The 12033-nt window shown below is 48.4% G+C and overlaps 1 protein-coding gene across 7 annotated transcripts in view; it reads right to left on the bottom strand.

Moving 5' to 3' along the window:
• The window catches only part of SETDB1 (SET domain bifurcated histone lysine methyltransferase 1), a 40341-nt gene that overhangs the window by 18343 nt on the left and 9965 nt on the right, over positions 1 to 12033 (bottom strand). For 4 of the 7 annotated variants that reach the window (XM_083416445.1, XM_083416446.1, XM_083416442.1 and 1 more), the window contains exons 5-11: positions 11584 to 11680; positions 10260 to 10388; positions 7998 to 8199; positions 5726 to 5799; positions 1795 to 1985; positions 920 to 1049; positions 492 to 633 (exon numbers count right to left, since the gene is read on the bottom strand). In XM_083416445.1, the coding sequence (XP_083272571.1) occupies positions 492 to 633; positions 920 to 1049; positions 1795 to 1985; positions 5726 to 5799; positions 7998 to 8199; positions 10260 to 10388; positions 11584 to 11680 (965 nt within the window). Of the gene's footprint in view, positions 1 to 491; positions 634 to 919; positions 1050 to 1779; positions 1986 to 5725; positions 5800 to 7997; positions 8200 to 10259; positions 10389 to 11583; positions 11681 to 12033 lie in introns of all 7 variants that reach the window. The other 3 variants (XM_083416444.1, XM_083416440.1, XM_083416441.1) reach the window with 1 other exon arrangement.

Here is a 12033-nt window from a genome sequence, read left to right as displayed (position 1 = left end):
TGGTTCCCACAGCGCAGCAACCCGGCAAAGGGGATGCAGCAAGGAAAACCACCGTCCCCTCTCCGCTGGGAAGCGCTGAGCAAAGGCGAGTCCCCAGGCAACGCGGCCGATTTGATCGGCACAAGGCATGCAAGCTCCACCCCCCAGTCGTTCTTAGACTCCTTATTGGGTGAGCAACGCCGCCAAGCAACACAGTTGGAGCCTCCCTCCTCCCTGGCCGGCAGGGAGGGAGGGAGAGGAGCTGCTTCCTTTGAAACCCAGGAAATTTAAGGGACATCATCAACAAGGGACAGCAGTGGGACACGGCGCTGGGATAAGGGAGTTTCCCGCCAAATAAGGGACGGTTGACAGCTATGCTTTTAGCTGAACACACCAAACCCAAGACTGCCGGCCTGCAGACCTTGGAGCGATGCCACTTTTCCCACCAGCGAACAGAGCCAGCAATAACCCTCCCAGGCTCCCCATCGGGGGAGCAATCCTCAGCGACTTACTCCACGTCAATGAACTGGGGCGAAACCGGCTGGGACATCACGACAGGCATTGGCGGAGGAGGTTCCACGGGCTTGAACTGTGAGCTGGTCCCCGTTAAGTCGTGTGTGTACTGGACGACCGGCCCTTTGCTCCGGACAGCCCCTGGAGGGAGGGAGAGAGAGAAGGAAAAGTTTAGGACAGGAGAGGAGCTTGGAGACAGAGGCGGGCAAGTCAATTTCACACAGATGTCCCAAAATATGAGTCCGTGATAGTTATATTCTTTTTTCTGATTTGGTTGCAAATTGCTTCAGGGAAGGGATGCACAGATTTAACAAGCTTAAAGGACACCCTTCCCCTTGTGTTATCTCCCCCTCCTCATTCCCGACAATGGGGGTGACAGGCAATTCTCAGAATGGCGCTCAGAAAGACAGGAGGTGGATGGCTTTACCGACGTTCGGGCGAGTCCTCATTTGCCCTCCTTGCTTTTTCTCCAGGGTGGAAGCGGTGGAGGTCTTCATGCTGAACATCGGCTCCAGGCGGGTGGATCCCCGGTAGATCCATTCGCAGCGCTTGTCGTCCTGGCCGTGCGGGGAGAGCAAAAAGGCACCGTGGCTCAGTTCCGTCAGGGGGGGTCAGGGGACTAATGCACACATACAACTTTAGCACTCTTGGTCACGCTGGGCTTCTGGTGCCGTACACCCTCCTGTCCTGCAGGGGGAGTGTGTCAACACACACACACACACACAGAAGTCCAGTGGTACAGCAGTAATCTTTTGGTCACACTGGACTTCCTGTGCTATGTACCCTCCTGACCTGTAGGGGGAGGTATTTACACACCTGCCCCAGCACCCATCTCTTGGTCACACTGGGCTTCTGGCGCGCTACATCCTACTGTCCTGTAGGGGGAGTGCGTCAACACCCCCCCACACACCAGAAGTCCAGTGGTACAGCACTAAACCTTTGGTCACACTGGACTTCCTGTGCTATGTACCCTCCTGACCTGTAGGGGGGGGTATGTACACAAACACCCGCCCCAGCATCCATCTCTTGGTCACGCTGGACTTCTGGTGCGCTACATCCTACTGTCCTGTAGGGGGAGTTTGTATACACGCCCCCCCCCAAAGGCCCAGCAGTTCCGCACTTGTCTCTTGCAATCGCTGGGCTCCTGCTGCTGTCCACCCCCCTGTCCTGTAGGGGAGAAGGCGCAACGAATCTCGCGTCCTGGGGAAGACGCGGAAAGGGCAGCGGACCCTCCTTGTATTCCGACAGAGAGATAATCCAAAGCAGGCAAGGAAGGGTGAGCGATACCTTAGCGGATCCTACCAGGAAGAGGATTTTGACCAGGCTCCCGTCCACTTCCTCCACGCGGGACTTCCACCAGGTCCCCTCCCACTCGGTTTTGATCAGTTGGCCGCTCTTCAGCAAGACCATCGGCCGGTTCGGGTACGCCGTGACGTACTCCTCGATGAAATCCCGGCACGAGATATCTTCGATGTCCTCCCAAGACTTCTTGACTGGTGGAAGGAAAACACACGGATTGCTTTTTTTTTAAAGGAAAGAATTAAAAAAAGAGAATTTTTTCCTGCACAGAACACTTTTCAAAATACTTCTCTTGCCTTTCCAGCTTTATCATCCACACAAAGCAACTTATAAAAGGAGGCGCTCGCCTGGCACCATCATTGCATGTGGCAAAAAAACAACAACTCCTTTTTCATCAGGCCTTTGGCTTTTCATTATCTATATGACAAGGCTTCCCAAACTTGGCTCCGCAGACCTTTTTGGACTACAATTCCTATTATCCCTCACCAGTGATCCTGCTAGGAATGATGGGACACACACACACACACGGTGGTACTTTGGTTTTCGAGCATCTTGGAAGCTGAACGTTTCGGTTTTCGAACGCCAAAAACCCAGAAGTAAATGCTTCCGCTGCAAGTTTTCCAATTTTCTCAATTGAAATTGCTGATTGCCCTTTGCGCCTTGGTTGTCAAATGTTTAGGAAGTCAACAGTCTTCCGGAACAGATTACGTTCGACAACCGAGGTATCACTGTATATATATGGGTGCAGTGCTTTTTTTCTAAAAAAATGTTTAGGGGTACTCTCATTTTCCTATTCATATTGAAACACTGCCCCTCAATGAGGCCAAATTTAAGATTCACAAAATGTTTAGGGGTATGCATCCCCCTGCGTTCTCCCCCTGAACAAAAAACACTGTATGGGTGGATCTGTATACATATACAGTGGTGCCTCGCAAGACGAAATTAATCCATTCCACGAGTCTCTTCGTCTTGCGGTTTTTTCTTGCGAAGCACGGCTATTAGCGGCTTAGCGGCTATTAACGGCTTAGCGGCTTTAAGAAAAAGGAAACAAACTCGCAAGAACTCGCAAAACGTTTCGTCTTGCGAAGCAAGCCCATAGGGAAATTCGTCTTGCAGAACGACTCAAAAAACGGAAAACTCTTTCGTTTTTCGTCTTGCGAGGCATTTGTCTTGCGGGGCACCACTGTACATACAATATTTATACACACACACACATATATATACATATATATTTATGCATACGTACATATATGTGTGTGTGTGTACATATATATATCTATATACACATATATATATATGCTTTCGTAGATTTTCACGGGTACAGGAATGCAGGTTTTGGTGTCCTCGGGTGTCTTCCCGTGTAAAAGTTGGGGTGTCTAGGCGACGTTTCGACGAGGTCTCACTCGTCATCTTCAGGCTGGTGCTTTCGGCTTCTTGTTACTGGAACAGAGCAGGATCTCAGTGTTTGAGTTCCTATAAATACTGTTGAGGAGGTGTGGTGTATAGCCTCCAATGTTCTGGGCAGAGAGGAGGTTCCCAGGCTAGTGTGCCTTTTCTTCTTTTGTTCCTTAATTACTTGAGGGATATCTTGAGTGATTTCTTGAGTGATTTCCTGAATCCCACTTAGGTGGGTCATTAGGTGTGGATTAGTTGCTAAAGCCTTCGTGTCTTGAACTCTTGAACTTTGTGAAGAGTTTTTCTGAGAAGATGGCTGTACTGCACTTGGTTGTGCTCTGGCTTGGCTTCGTGTATAGGGGCGAGCTGTGGTTTTGTGGCCTGTGCCAGCCAGATCTGTGTAGGGATTGCAGGGGGGTGCAGCATCCGGAGGTGCCACCCTGGTTTGGCTACTGGATGGTGTCTGTAATTTATCTGTGGAGAGGGTCTGGGTTTGGGTCTGGTGTGGTTGATTGGTGATGGCGTTCTGTGTGCCTCTGGATCTGGTGTCAGATTTTGTGGGGAGGGCTAATTTCCAGATGTCTGGCAAGCGGGATGTGTCGTCACGCTTGTTCATGTTGTGAGGGTGTTTCTCTATCTCGATGGCTTCCATGATTATTCTCTTGTGGTGATGTTCCATGTTAAAGAGCAATTTGGAATCTGCAAAATTAATTTCGTGTCCTGTTTCTTTCATGTGTTGGAAAAGAGAGGAAGTTTTTTCTTCTTTTTTGACGGCATTCTTGTGTTCTGCGATACGTGCATTTATTCGTCTGTTTGTTTGTCCAATGTACGTGGCTGGGCAGACTTTGCAGGGTATTTCATAGACCCCTTGGTTTTCCAACTGAATTTTATCCTTGGGGTTTCTGAGGATATTGGCTATTTTTTGGTTGGTGCAAAAGGCTGTTTTGATATTGTGTTTATGGAGGATTTTGCTAATTTTATCTGTAGTGCCCTTGATATAAGGAAGGAGGGCTATGCCATTGTTTTCTTCTGTGTCTTGGTTTTTGGGGGGTGTTTCTTTTTGGATTAGCTTCGTAACCCTGTTTTGCTGGTATCCATTGGCAATTAACACATTTGAGAGATTCTGTAACTCAGTTGTCAAGTGGTCTTCGTCAGCCAGGCGTTTGGTTCTTCCTTATATCAAGGGCACTACAGATAAAATTAGCAAAATCCTCCATAAACACAATATCAAAACAGCCTTTTGCACCAACCAAAAAATAGCCAATATCCTCAGAAACCCCAAGGATAAAATTCAGTTGGAAAACCAAGGGGTCTATGAAATACCCTGCAAAGTCTGCCCAGCCACGTACATTGGACAAACAAACAGACGAATAAATGCACGTATCGCAGAACACAAGAATGCCGTCAAAAAAGAAGAAAAAACTTCCTCTCTTTTCCAACACATGAAAGAAACAGGACACGAAATTAATTTTGCAGATTCCAAATTGCTCTTTAACATGGAACATCACCACAAGAGAATAATCATGGAAGCCATCGAGATAGAGAAACACCCTCACAACATGAACAAGCGTGACGACACATCCCGCTTGCCAGACATCTGGAAATTAGCCCTCCCCACAAAATCTGACACCAGATCCAGAGGCACACAGAACGCCATCACCAATCAACCACACCAGACCCAAACCCAGACCCTCTCCACAGATAAATTACAGACACCATCCAGTAGCCAAACCAGGGTGGCACCTCCGGATGCTGCACCCCCCTGCAATCCCTACACAGATCTGGCTGGCACAGGCCACAAAACCACAGCTCGCCCCTATACACGAAGCCAAGCCAGAGCACAACCAAGTGCAGTACAGCCATCTTCTCAGAAAAACTCTTCACAAAGTTCAAGAGTTCAAGACACGAAGGCTTTAGCAACTAATCCACACCTAATGACCCACCTAAGTGGGATTCAGGAAATCACTCAAGAAATCACTCAAGATATCCCTCAAGTAATTAAGGAACAAAAGAAGAAAAGGCACACTAGCCTGGGAACCTCCTCTCTGCCCAGAACATTGGAGGCTATACACCACACCTCCTCAACAGTATTTATAGGAACTCAAACACTGAGATCCTGCTCTGTTCCAGTAACAAGAAGCCGAAAGCACCAGCCTGAAGATGACGAGTGAGACCTCGTCGAAACGTCGCCTAGACACCCCAACTTTTACACGGGAAGACACCCGAGGACACCAAAACCTGCATATATATATATATATATACACACACACACACATATATAAAATAATGCTGGTTTTAGTGTATGTGCTTGTTTTTTTGCTTAAACAGTTGTAAGGCGCTTTGAGTTGCCTAGCAAACCTTAGGGATGCAAAGCTGCTCCCGTCTTTCCCTTACTGTGATGCTGCTGTTTCAGTTCACTGCCATCTCCCTCTACACACACAGTTTTTGTAAAAAGAAGAGGAAAGCCTCACACCCACAGAAGGCAGAAGAGACACCCCTTTAGATAAATGAAAGATCGGACTGAAACAAGCAAACTCACGAGGCCTGCAGATCAGGTAGAGCTCTGGCTGGACGACGTAGGAGGCGTAGCCATCATCGAAGAAGATGAGGAACCTGGGAGGGAGGGAGGGCAGAGTCCAGTTAAACGGCAGGACTCAGTCCCAAGGATTCTAGCACAATCTCTTTTCTTTAATGCTTTAAATAGTTCTCTTTATCCGTTTTTCTCTTACTGGTCATTTCATTGTTTTATTCCCTTTTGCAAACCACGTCCAAGTATTTTGCTGTTGCTGGTTTTGTTTTTTTGTTTACAGTCAAGTGATAGATGCATTTTTGGAAAGAAATAAGCGTTAGGGGAACAGGGTGCTCGCAAATCCTTCCATAACCAAAAAACCACACACCCATACTGCTAGGCAAGTTAAGACAAACCTCCTGGGAGATCTACCGCTGGAAATCCAGAGTGAACTTCTGCCCACTTCACAAGGTTAGGGTGAGTGACAGGGGTCCCCATTTGCACATTAACGCCTAGTCCAACCCTAGCTTAGCTTCTCTCTCTGTTCATAGCTGTCAAGCGTCCCTTATTTGGCGGGACAGTCCCTTATCCCAGCGCCATGTCCCGCTGCTGTCCCTTATTGATGATGTCCCTTAAATAAGCTACTGAAAGTAATGGGGCCCTTTCTATGTCCAGCTGTCCTTTGTCAACAAAAAATGGTTGCTGTTTTTTTGTGTTGAATAGATGCTATATGGTGATTTATGGACCTAATCGGTATCTAAAGCCATTTGCACGCAACAAAATATGTATCTTTTCAAATTAATTGTTGATCCCTTATTTTGGCTGCTGATCCCTTATTATCGAGGCTGCTGCTCCCTTATTTTCAAATCTGTAAGATGACAGCTATGTCTCTGTTCCTTGCAGAATCTCCCTAGGCCTGATTCCTCTCTTCGAGTAATTCTGCCTGCCTGGAAATGGGTCCTTGAACTCTGTGTTGCTCTCTTCTCTGGAGGCAGGCCAGAAGGTGTGTGAGTGTACAGCCTTACTTTGGTTTTCGAACGCCTTGTGAGTCGAACGTTTTGGCTCCCGGACGCCGCAAACCCGGAAGTGAGTGTTCTGGTTTGCGGACGTTCTTTGGAACCCGAACGTCCGACACAGCTTCTGATTGGCTGCAGGAAGCTTCCTGCAGCCAATCGGAAGCTGTGCCTTGGTTTTTGAACATTTCCAGAAGTCGAACGGATTCTGTCTGAGAACCAAGGTATGACTGTATTATCTATTTCATTTATTTCATTTTTTTTTTTTAGACTGCTTGACTGTAAAAATCAAAGAAATCTCAAAGTGGTTTACAAAAGAGAGAAAGCAATAATTTTTTTCCGTAAGGAAAATTAACAGCAATCATTTAAGACTGAAAACGGGTTAAAACTTGCACCAAACTTTCTAAACATCAGGGCGGGCTTGTCTGAACAAACATGTTTTTAGCAGGCGCCGAAAAGGAGCACAAGGAAAGCGCCTGCGTGCTGTCAATCGGCAGGGAGTTTCAAAGTGTAGGAACTAGGCTACCGTGCAAAAAAAGTAAAATTGGACATACATTGCTCCGCCCACTTATTTACATTGGTCTGCCTACTAATGAAAATCTACATTCCACTTGACTGTAATGAAACCTCAGAGCTGTTTTTTACGCAAAAATAAGGCAAAATAGGGGATTAAAAATCAACAACAAAAATTCGGTTAAAAGCAGGTCGCTGAAACATTCAACAGCAAACTTAAAAAAAAACACAACCCCAGAACTTGGAGGGGCTGGCCTGAACAAAGATGTTGTCTCTGGCCCCTCCCAACGCCCTGCCGTGCGGCCCCCACAAAACTGCCCAGAAGGGAAAGTGGCCCTTGGGCTTAAAGGAAAAAGTTTTCTGCTGTTGCTAGCCTGTCTCCCGCTTTGGTCCTGCTTCTCTAAATGAATACAGTCATACCTCGGGATGAATACGCTTCAGGTTAAGCATTTTCAGGTTGCGCTCCGCAGTGACCCGGAAGTAACAGAGCGCATTACTTCCGGGTTTCGCCGCGCGCGCATGCAGACCGTCAAAATGATGTCACGCACATGTGCAGAAGTGCCGAAATGTGACCCGTGCACACGCAGACACGGGTTACGTTTGCTTCGAGATGCGAACGGGACTCCGGAACGGATCCTGTTCGCATCCCGAGGTAGCACTGTATATCGGAAGCAATGGTGCACATTCATGTGTTGACTGGCCGGGAAAGAACTGCAATGGTTCCTTTACAATAAAACGGGAAAGGTGGCCCGCTCTGATGTGCCCACCCCTCAGACCTCATCTTGTTCTTGACGTTGGGCGTCTCGGCCACGATCCCGGCGTAGAGCCACATCTGGTTGCCGTCCTTGTACTTAGCCACCACCCGGCTCCCGACATGGAGCTTGTCGGCCGAAGGATGGTAGTCGTAGGCGATGTGGTTCCCTGAGAGAAGGCTCTTCCCTTTGTTGTCAAACTTCACCTTGTATTTCTTCCCAGGGCCTGGGAGAGGGCGAAAGGGGAGGGGTGGTGGCTGAAAAATGGGGCGACCCTGGCTCACTGGCGTAGCGTGGGGGGTGCAGGGGGGGCCGGCCGCACTGGGCACAACATCTGGGGGGGGGCGCTCGCACTCGCAGCTCTCTGCCCCTACCTGGCTCACTCACTCTCTCTCTCACTGCAGTGCTGGCTGTGCGAATCCGCTCCGAGCCGCCGGGTCGCCGGCCACTGTGGAGGGGGGGTGCCAGGCGTGCTAAAATCGAGTGCTAAAATCCACGGGTTAGGGGGCGCAAATTACTTGCCTTGCCCCGGGTGCTGACAACCCACGCTACGCCACTGCCCTAGCTCACAACTTTACGATACGATACGGTATCTTTACTGTCATTGTCCCATACAGAACAATGAAATTGAAAAATCTACATAAGACATTCAAAAACCCCTAAAAACTCTGATACCCCATAATGAAATACAATATACTCCCATAGAGACTACTTTACACTGCGTTTAAAACCAGAATTGCATTTGGGTAGAAACTGTTTCTCAGGCGGCTAGTCCTAGTCTTTATAGCCCTGTACCTTCTTCCAGAAGGCAGAAGCTGAAAGAGATCGTTTCCGGGGTGCGCACTATCCTGCGCTATCTCTGCAGCTTTTTTATGGCACCTGGAAGCATAGATTTGATCCAAGGTGGGAAGAGTGCACCCAATTATTCTCTCCGCAGTCTTTACAACCCTGGACAGCATTTTTTTCCCCTGACCATGCAACTCCCAACTTTTTTCCATTCCAGCCAGCCATTACAAATAGGGGTCAATTTTTAACCTAAGCTTTTTTTTTGTGGGGGGGGGGGAGAGTATTAGAAGTGGCAGTTATGGGGGGGTGCAGGATCCTTTGCTATTCAGGTAGATAGACCCCCAGATGGCTCTCTTCCCCCCCCCCAAACCCCTCACTTCTTTCCTTGTTTCAAAAAAAAAATACACACAGTGCTCGGTTGTTTAAAAATGCAACCTCAAAGCCGTTTACAAAAACAGATGGTATGGGATTAGCAATAAGAAAAGTTAACAGCGATAATTCAAGGCTTCCAAAAAGACTAAAAACAGATTAAAATGTGCACATCGGATTTCTAAACTTCAAGGATGCTTGCTGAAGAGAGTAGATAGAAAGCATCAAAAGGATGGGAATTCCAAAGCGTAGTTGCTGCTGCCCTAAAAAGATCAAGAGGTTACGATTGCAGAACAGGCATTATGTGGTATCCCTAGCAGCGCCTCTTCTGCCAATCCTGGGCCAATCCTGACAGCTGGGCAGCCACCCACCTGTCAATCATCTGGCCTTTTTTTTTTTTTTTTTTTGCCACCTCAACGGTTTTCAGAACACCCTCTCCAAATGCTGTTTTGCCCTGCGTTTTGAAGAGAGAGGAGCTTCTGCAGATCCGACGGTCAGCTGATCAGCAGTGCCCCCAAACACCGTCTCAGGCAAGCCTCACCAACACCTGCCCGCCTCACCTGTAGTTGCCGTATTTTTCGCTCTATAGGATGAACCCGACCATAGGATGCACCTTGTTTTAGAGGGGGAGAACAAAAAAAATAATTCTCCCCCTCTCTGCTCAGCGCCCCTTCAGAGAAGCAGCAGGAGAAACGGAGCCTCTTCCATTTCTCCTCCCGCTTGGCTGAAGGGGCGCTGCGCAGCTCTCCCTCTCTGCTGAAGCCAGGAGAGTCTGTGCTCCGGAGGCTTCAGGTGGCTATCCCTGAAGCCAAGGAGCCTGCATTCACTCCATAGGACGCACACACATTTCCCCTTAATTTTTGGAGGGGAAAAAGTGCGTCCTATAGAGGAAAAATACGGTATATATTCCAGCTGAGATCAGGCAGGCCCACTCTCCCTGTTGAACTTTCGCTGCCTACTGAAGACCTTCCCAATATATCCCCAGGAAACATTTTAACTGAATTCTGGTGTTATCGATTTCTGTTTCCGCAGCACACCCTTGCACATCGCTTAGTGGCGAGTGCGCATGAGAGGCAAGCTCTAAGTAAATAAAACAGTGCGATCCTTTGGCCAGCAGGCTGGCACACTCACCCACAGTCTGGATGGCGATCAGGGTGCCCTTGTGCCAGGTCTTTGTCCTCTTCTTCCCCAGGACGCGGTCTCCGACAGACAGGTCTCCGTCATGAGTGAGCTCGCAGCCGGGACTCACCTGCTGTGATCCTGCAAACAGGCAGAGGGGGGAGGATACTTGAGAACCGTTTCCTTTAGACCCTCGTGCTCCAGATCCGTCACTGCTGTCATTATGGGATGCTCTGCCACACGACCTGGAGGTCTGCTCTGCGATAGTGTGGATCAGGGTCAAAAAGCCTCTACAGGATCTACAGCGGTACCTTGGAAGTCAAGTGGAATCTGTTCCGGAAGTCCCTTTGACTTCCAAAACGTTCAGAAACCAAAGCGCGGCTTCCGTCTGGCTGCAGGAAGCTCCTGCAGCCAATCGGAAGCTGCGTCGGACATTCCGGTTCCAAAGAACTTTCGCAAACCGGAACACTCACTTCCGGGTTTGCAGTGTTCAGGAGCCAAAGTGTTTGACTCGCAAGGCGTTCAGGTTCCAAGGTACAACTGTATTTGCAATTTTGCAGGTCCTCACCCAGAAGCATCATGCTCACAGAACTGCCCACAGCAGACTAGAGAATGTTAAGTGTTTGCTTCTTCATTCACCCCAAAATTATTATGTCTACCCTTGTCTCTGCAGCTATCCCTCTGAAATTTCTCAGGCTTCAGTGCTCTCTGGAGGGATGACCTTGCTCCACGTCTGGCCAAAGATAAGAAAGTTGAAGACAGATTGCAAGAGAGAGAGAGAAGTTACTGCCAGGAACTTGACAATAAACTGCTTGAGCATTTCTGGTTGTACCCCATAATTGTTTACTAAAAAAAACGCTGATGTTTTATACCCAGATTGGCAGTTCTTCTATGCAACATTCCTCGTGAATTTGGATTCATGTCACCAATTGTAAGCAGAGCTGTATTACATTATGTGGTTTTGTATCTTGATTTTATTCTGTGAACCGCCCTGAGACCCCTGGGTATAGGGCGGTATATAAATTCAATAAGTAATGATAACAATAACAACAACCCTGCAGCCTATGAAGTGCCCTAGACTGAGGAGGGCGCCCCGCCCCCCTAAAAAGCCAAATCAGGATCTGAATCAAATCTTCTGGCCAGTATATGTCATGGATGCAAACCAATCGCAAAGTTCCCTTTAGCCACACACACACACTGGCAAGTGGACTCCAAAGGACTGACCACCCCAGTGTACACAGATAAAAATATAGCCCTGAAAAATGTTAGCAGGAAGGCTGCAAGGCTGAAGCCAGCTCACATATTGGACCACTGATATTTTTTCGCGCACAACTACCTCTGTAGGAATCCAGGCCGTCCTTTTTGTTCACGGCGTCCATGAATTTCTGAACATCCTGCGCAGACTTCCTCATGGCAGCCATGGCTTCCCGAAGCTGCAGACGGAAGGGACAGGCATCTCTTAATTACCTCCTTTTAAAAAATTTTCCCAGGAGAACAAAACAAGCACAGGACTCGAACCCAGAACACCAAGAGGTGAGCTTCTCTCGGCCCGCCATGCCATCTGGATGGCTGGCCATAGAGGACGAACAGGAGGGCCCTTTTTGGACTGGCAGAGATGAGGCGGGTGGTGCTCTTAGGAGTCCTAGAAACATGGAATTGTGGAGCTGGAAGGGGAGCCTGAGATTCATCTTGTCCTGAGCTTTCCAAACTGTGTGTCGCGACACGTTAAGTGTGTTGGATGTAGTGTGTATGCGTGTCGCACGAACGCTCCCTGCACTTCTCCTGG

Source organism: Podarcis tiliguerta (genome assembly GCF_965153285.1).
Source record: "Podarcis tiliguerta genome assembly, chromosome: 16".
NCBI lineage: Eukaryota > Metazoa > Chordata > Lepidosauria > Squamata > Lacertidae > Podarcis > Podarcis tiliguerta.
The sequence above is the reverse complement of the archived record's forward strand: the minus strand, read 5'-3'. Positions and strand labels throughout refer to the sequence as shown.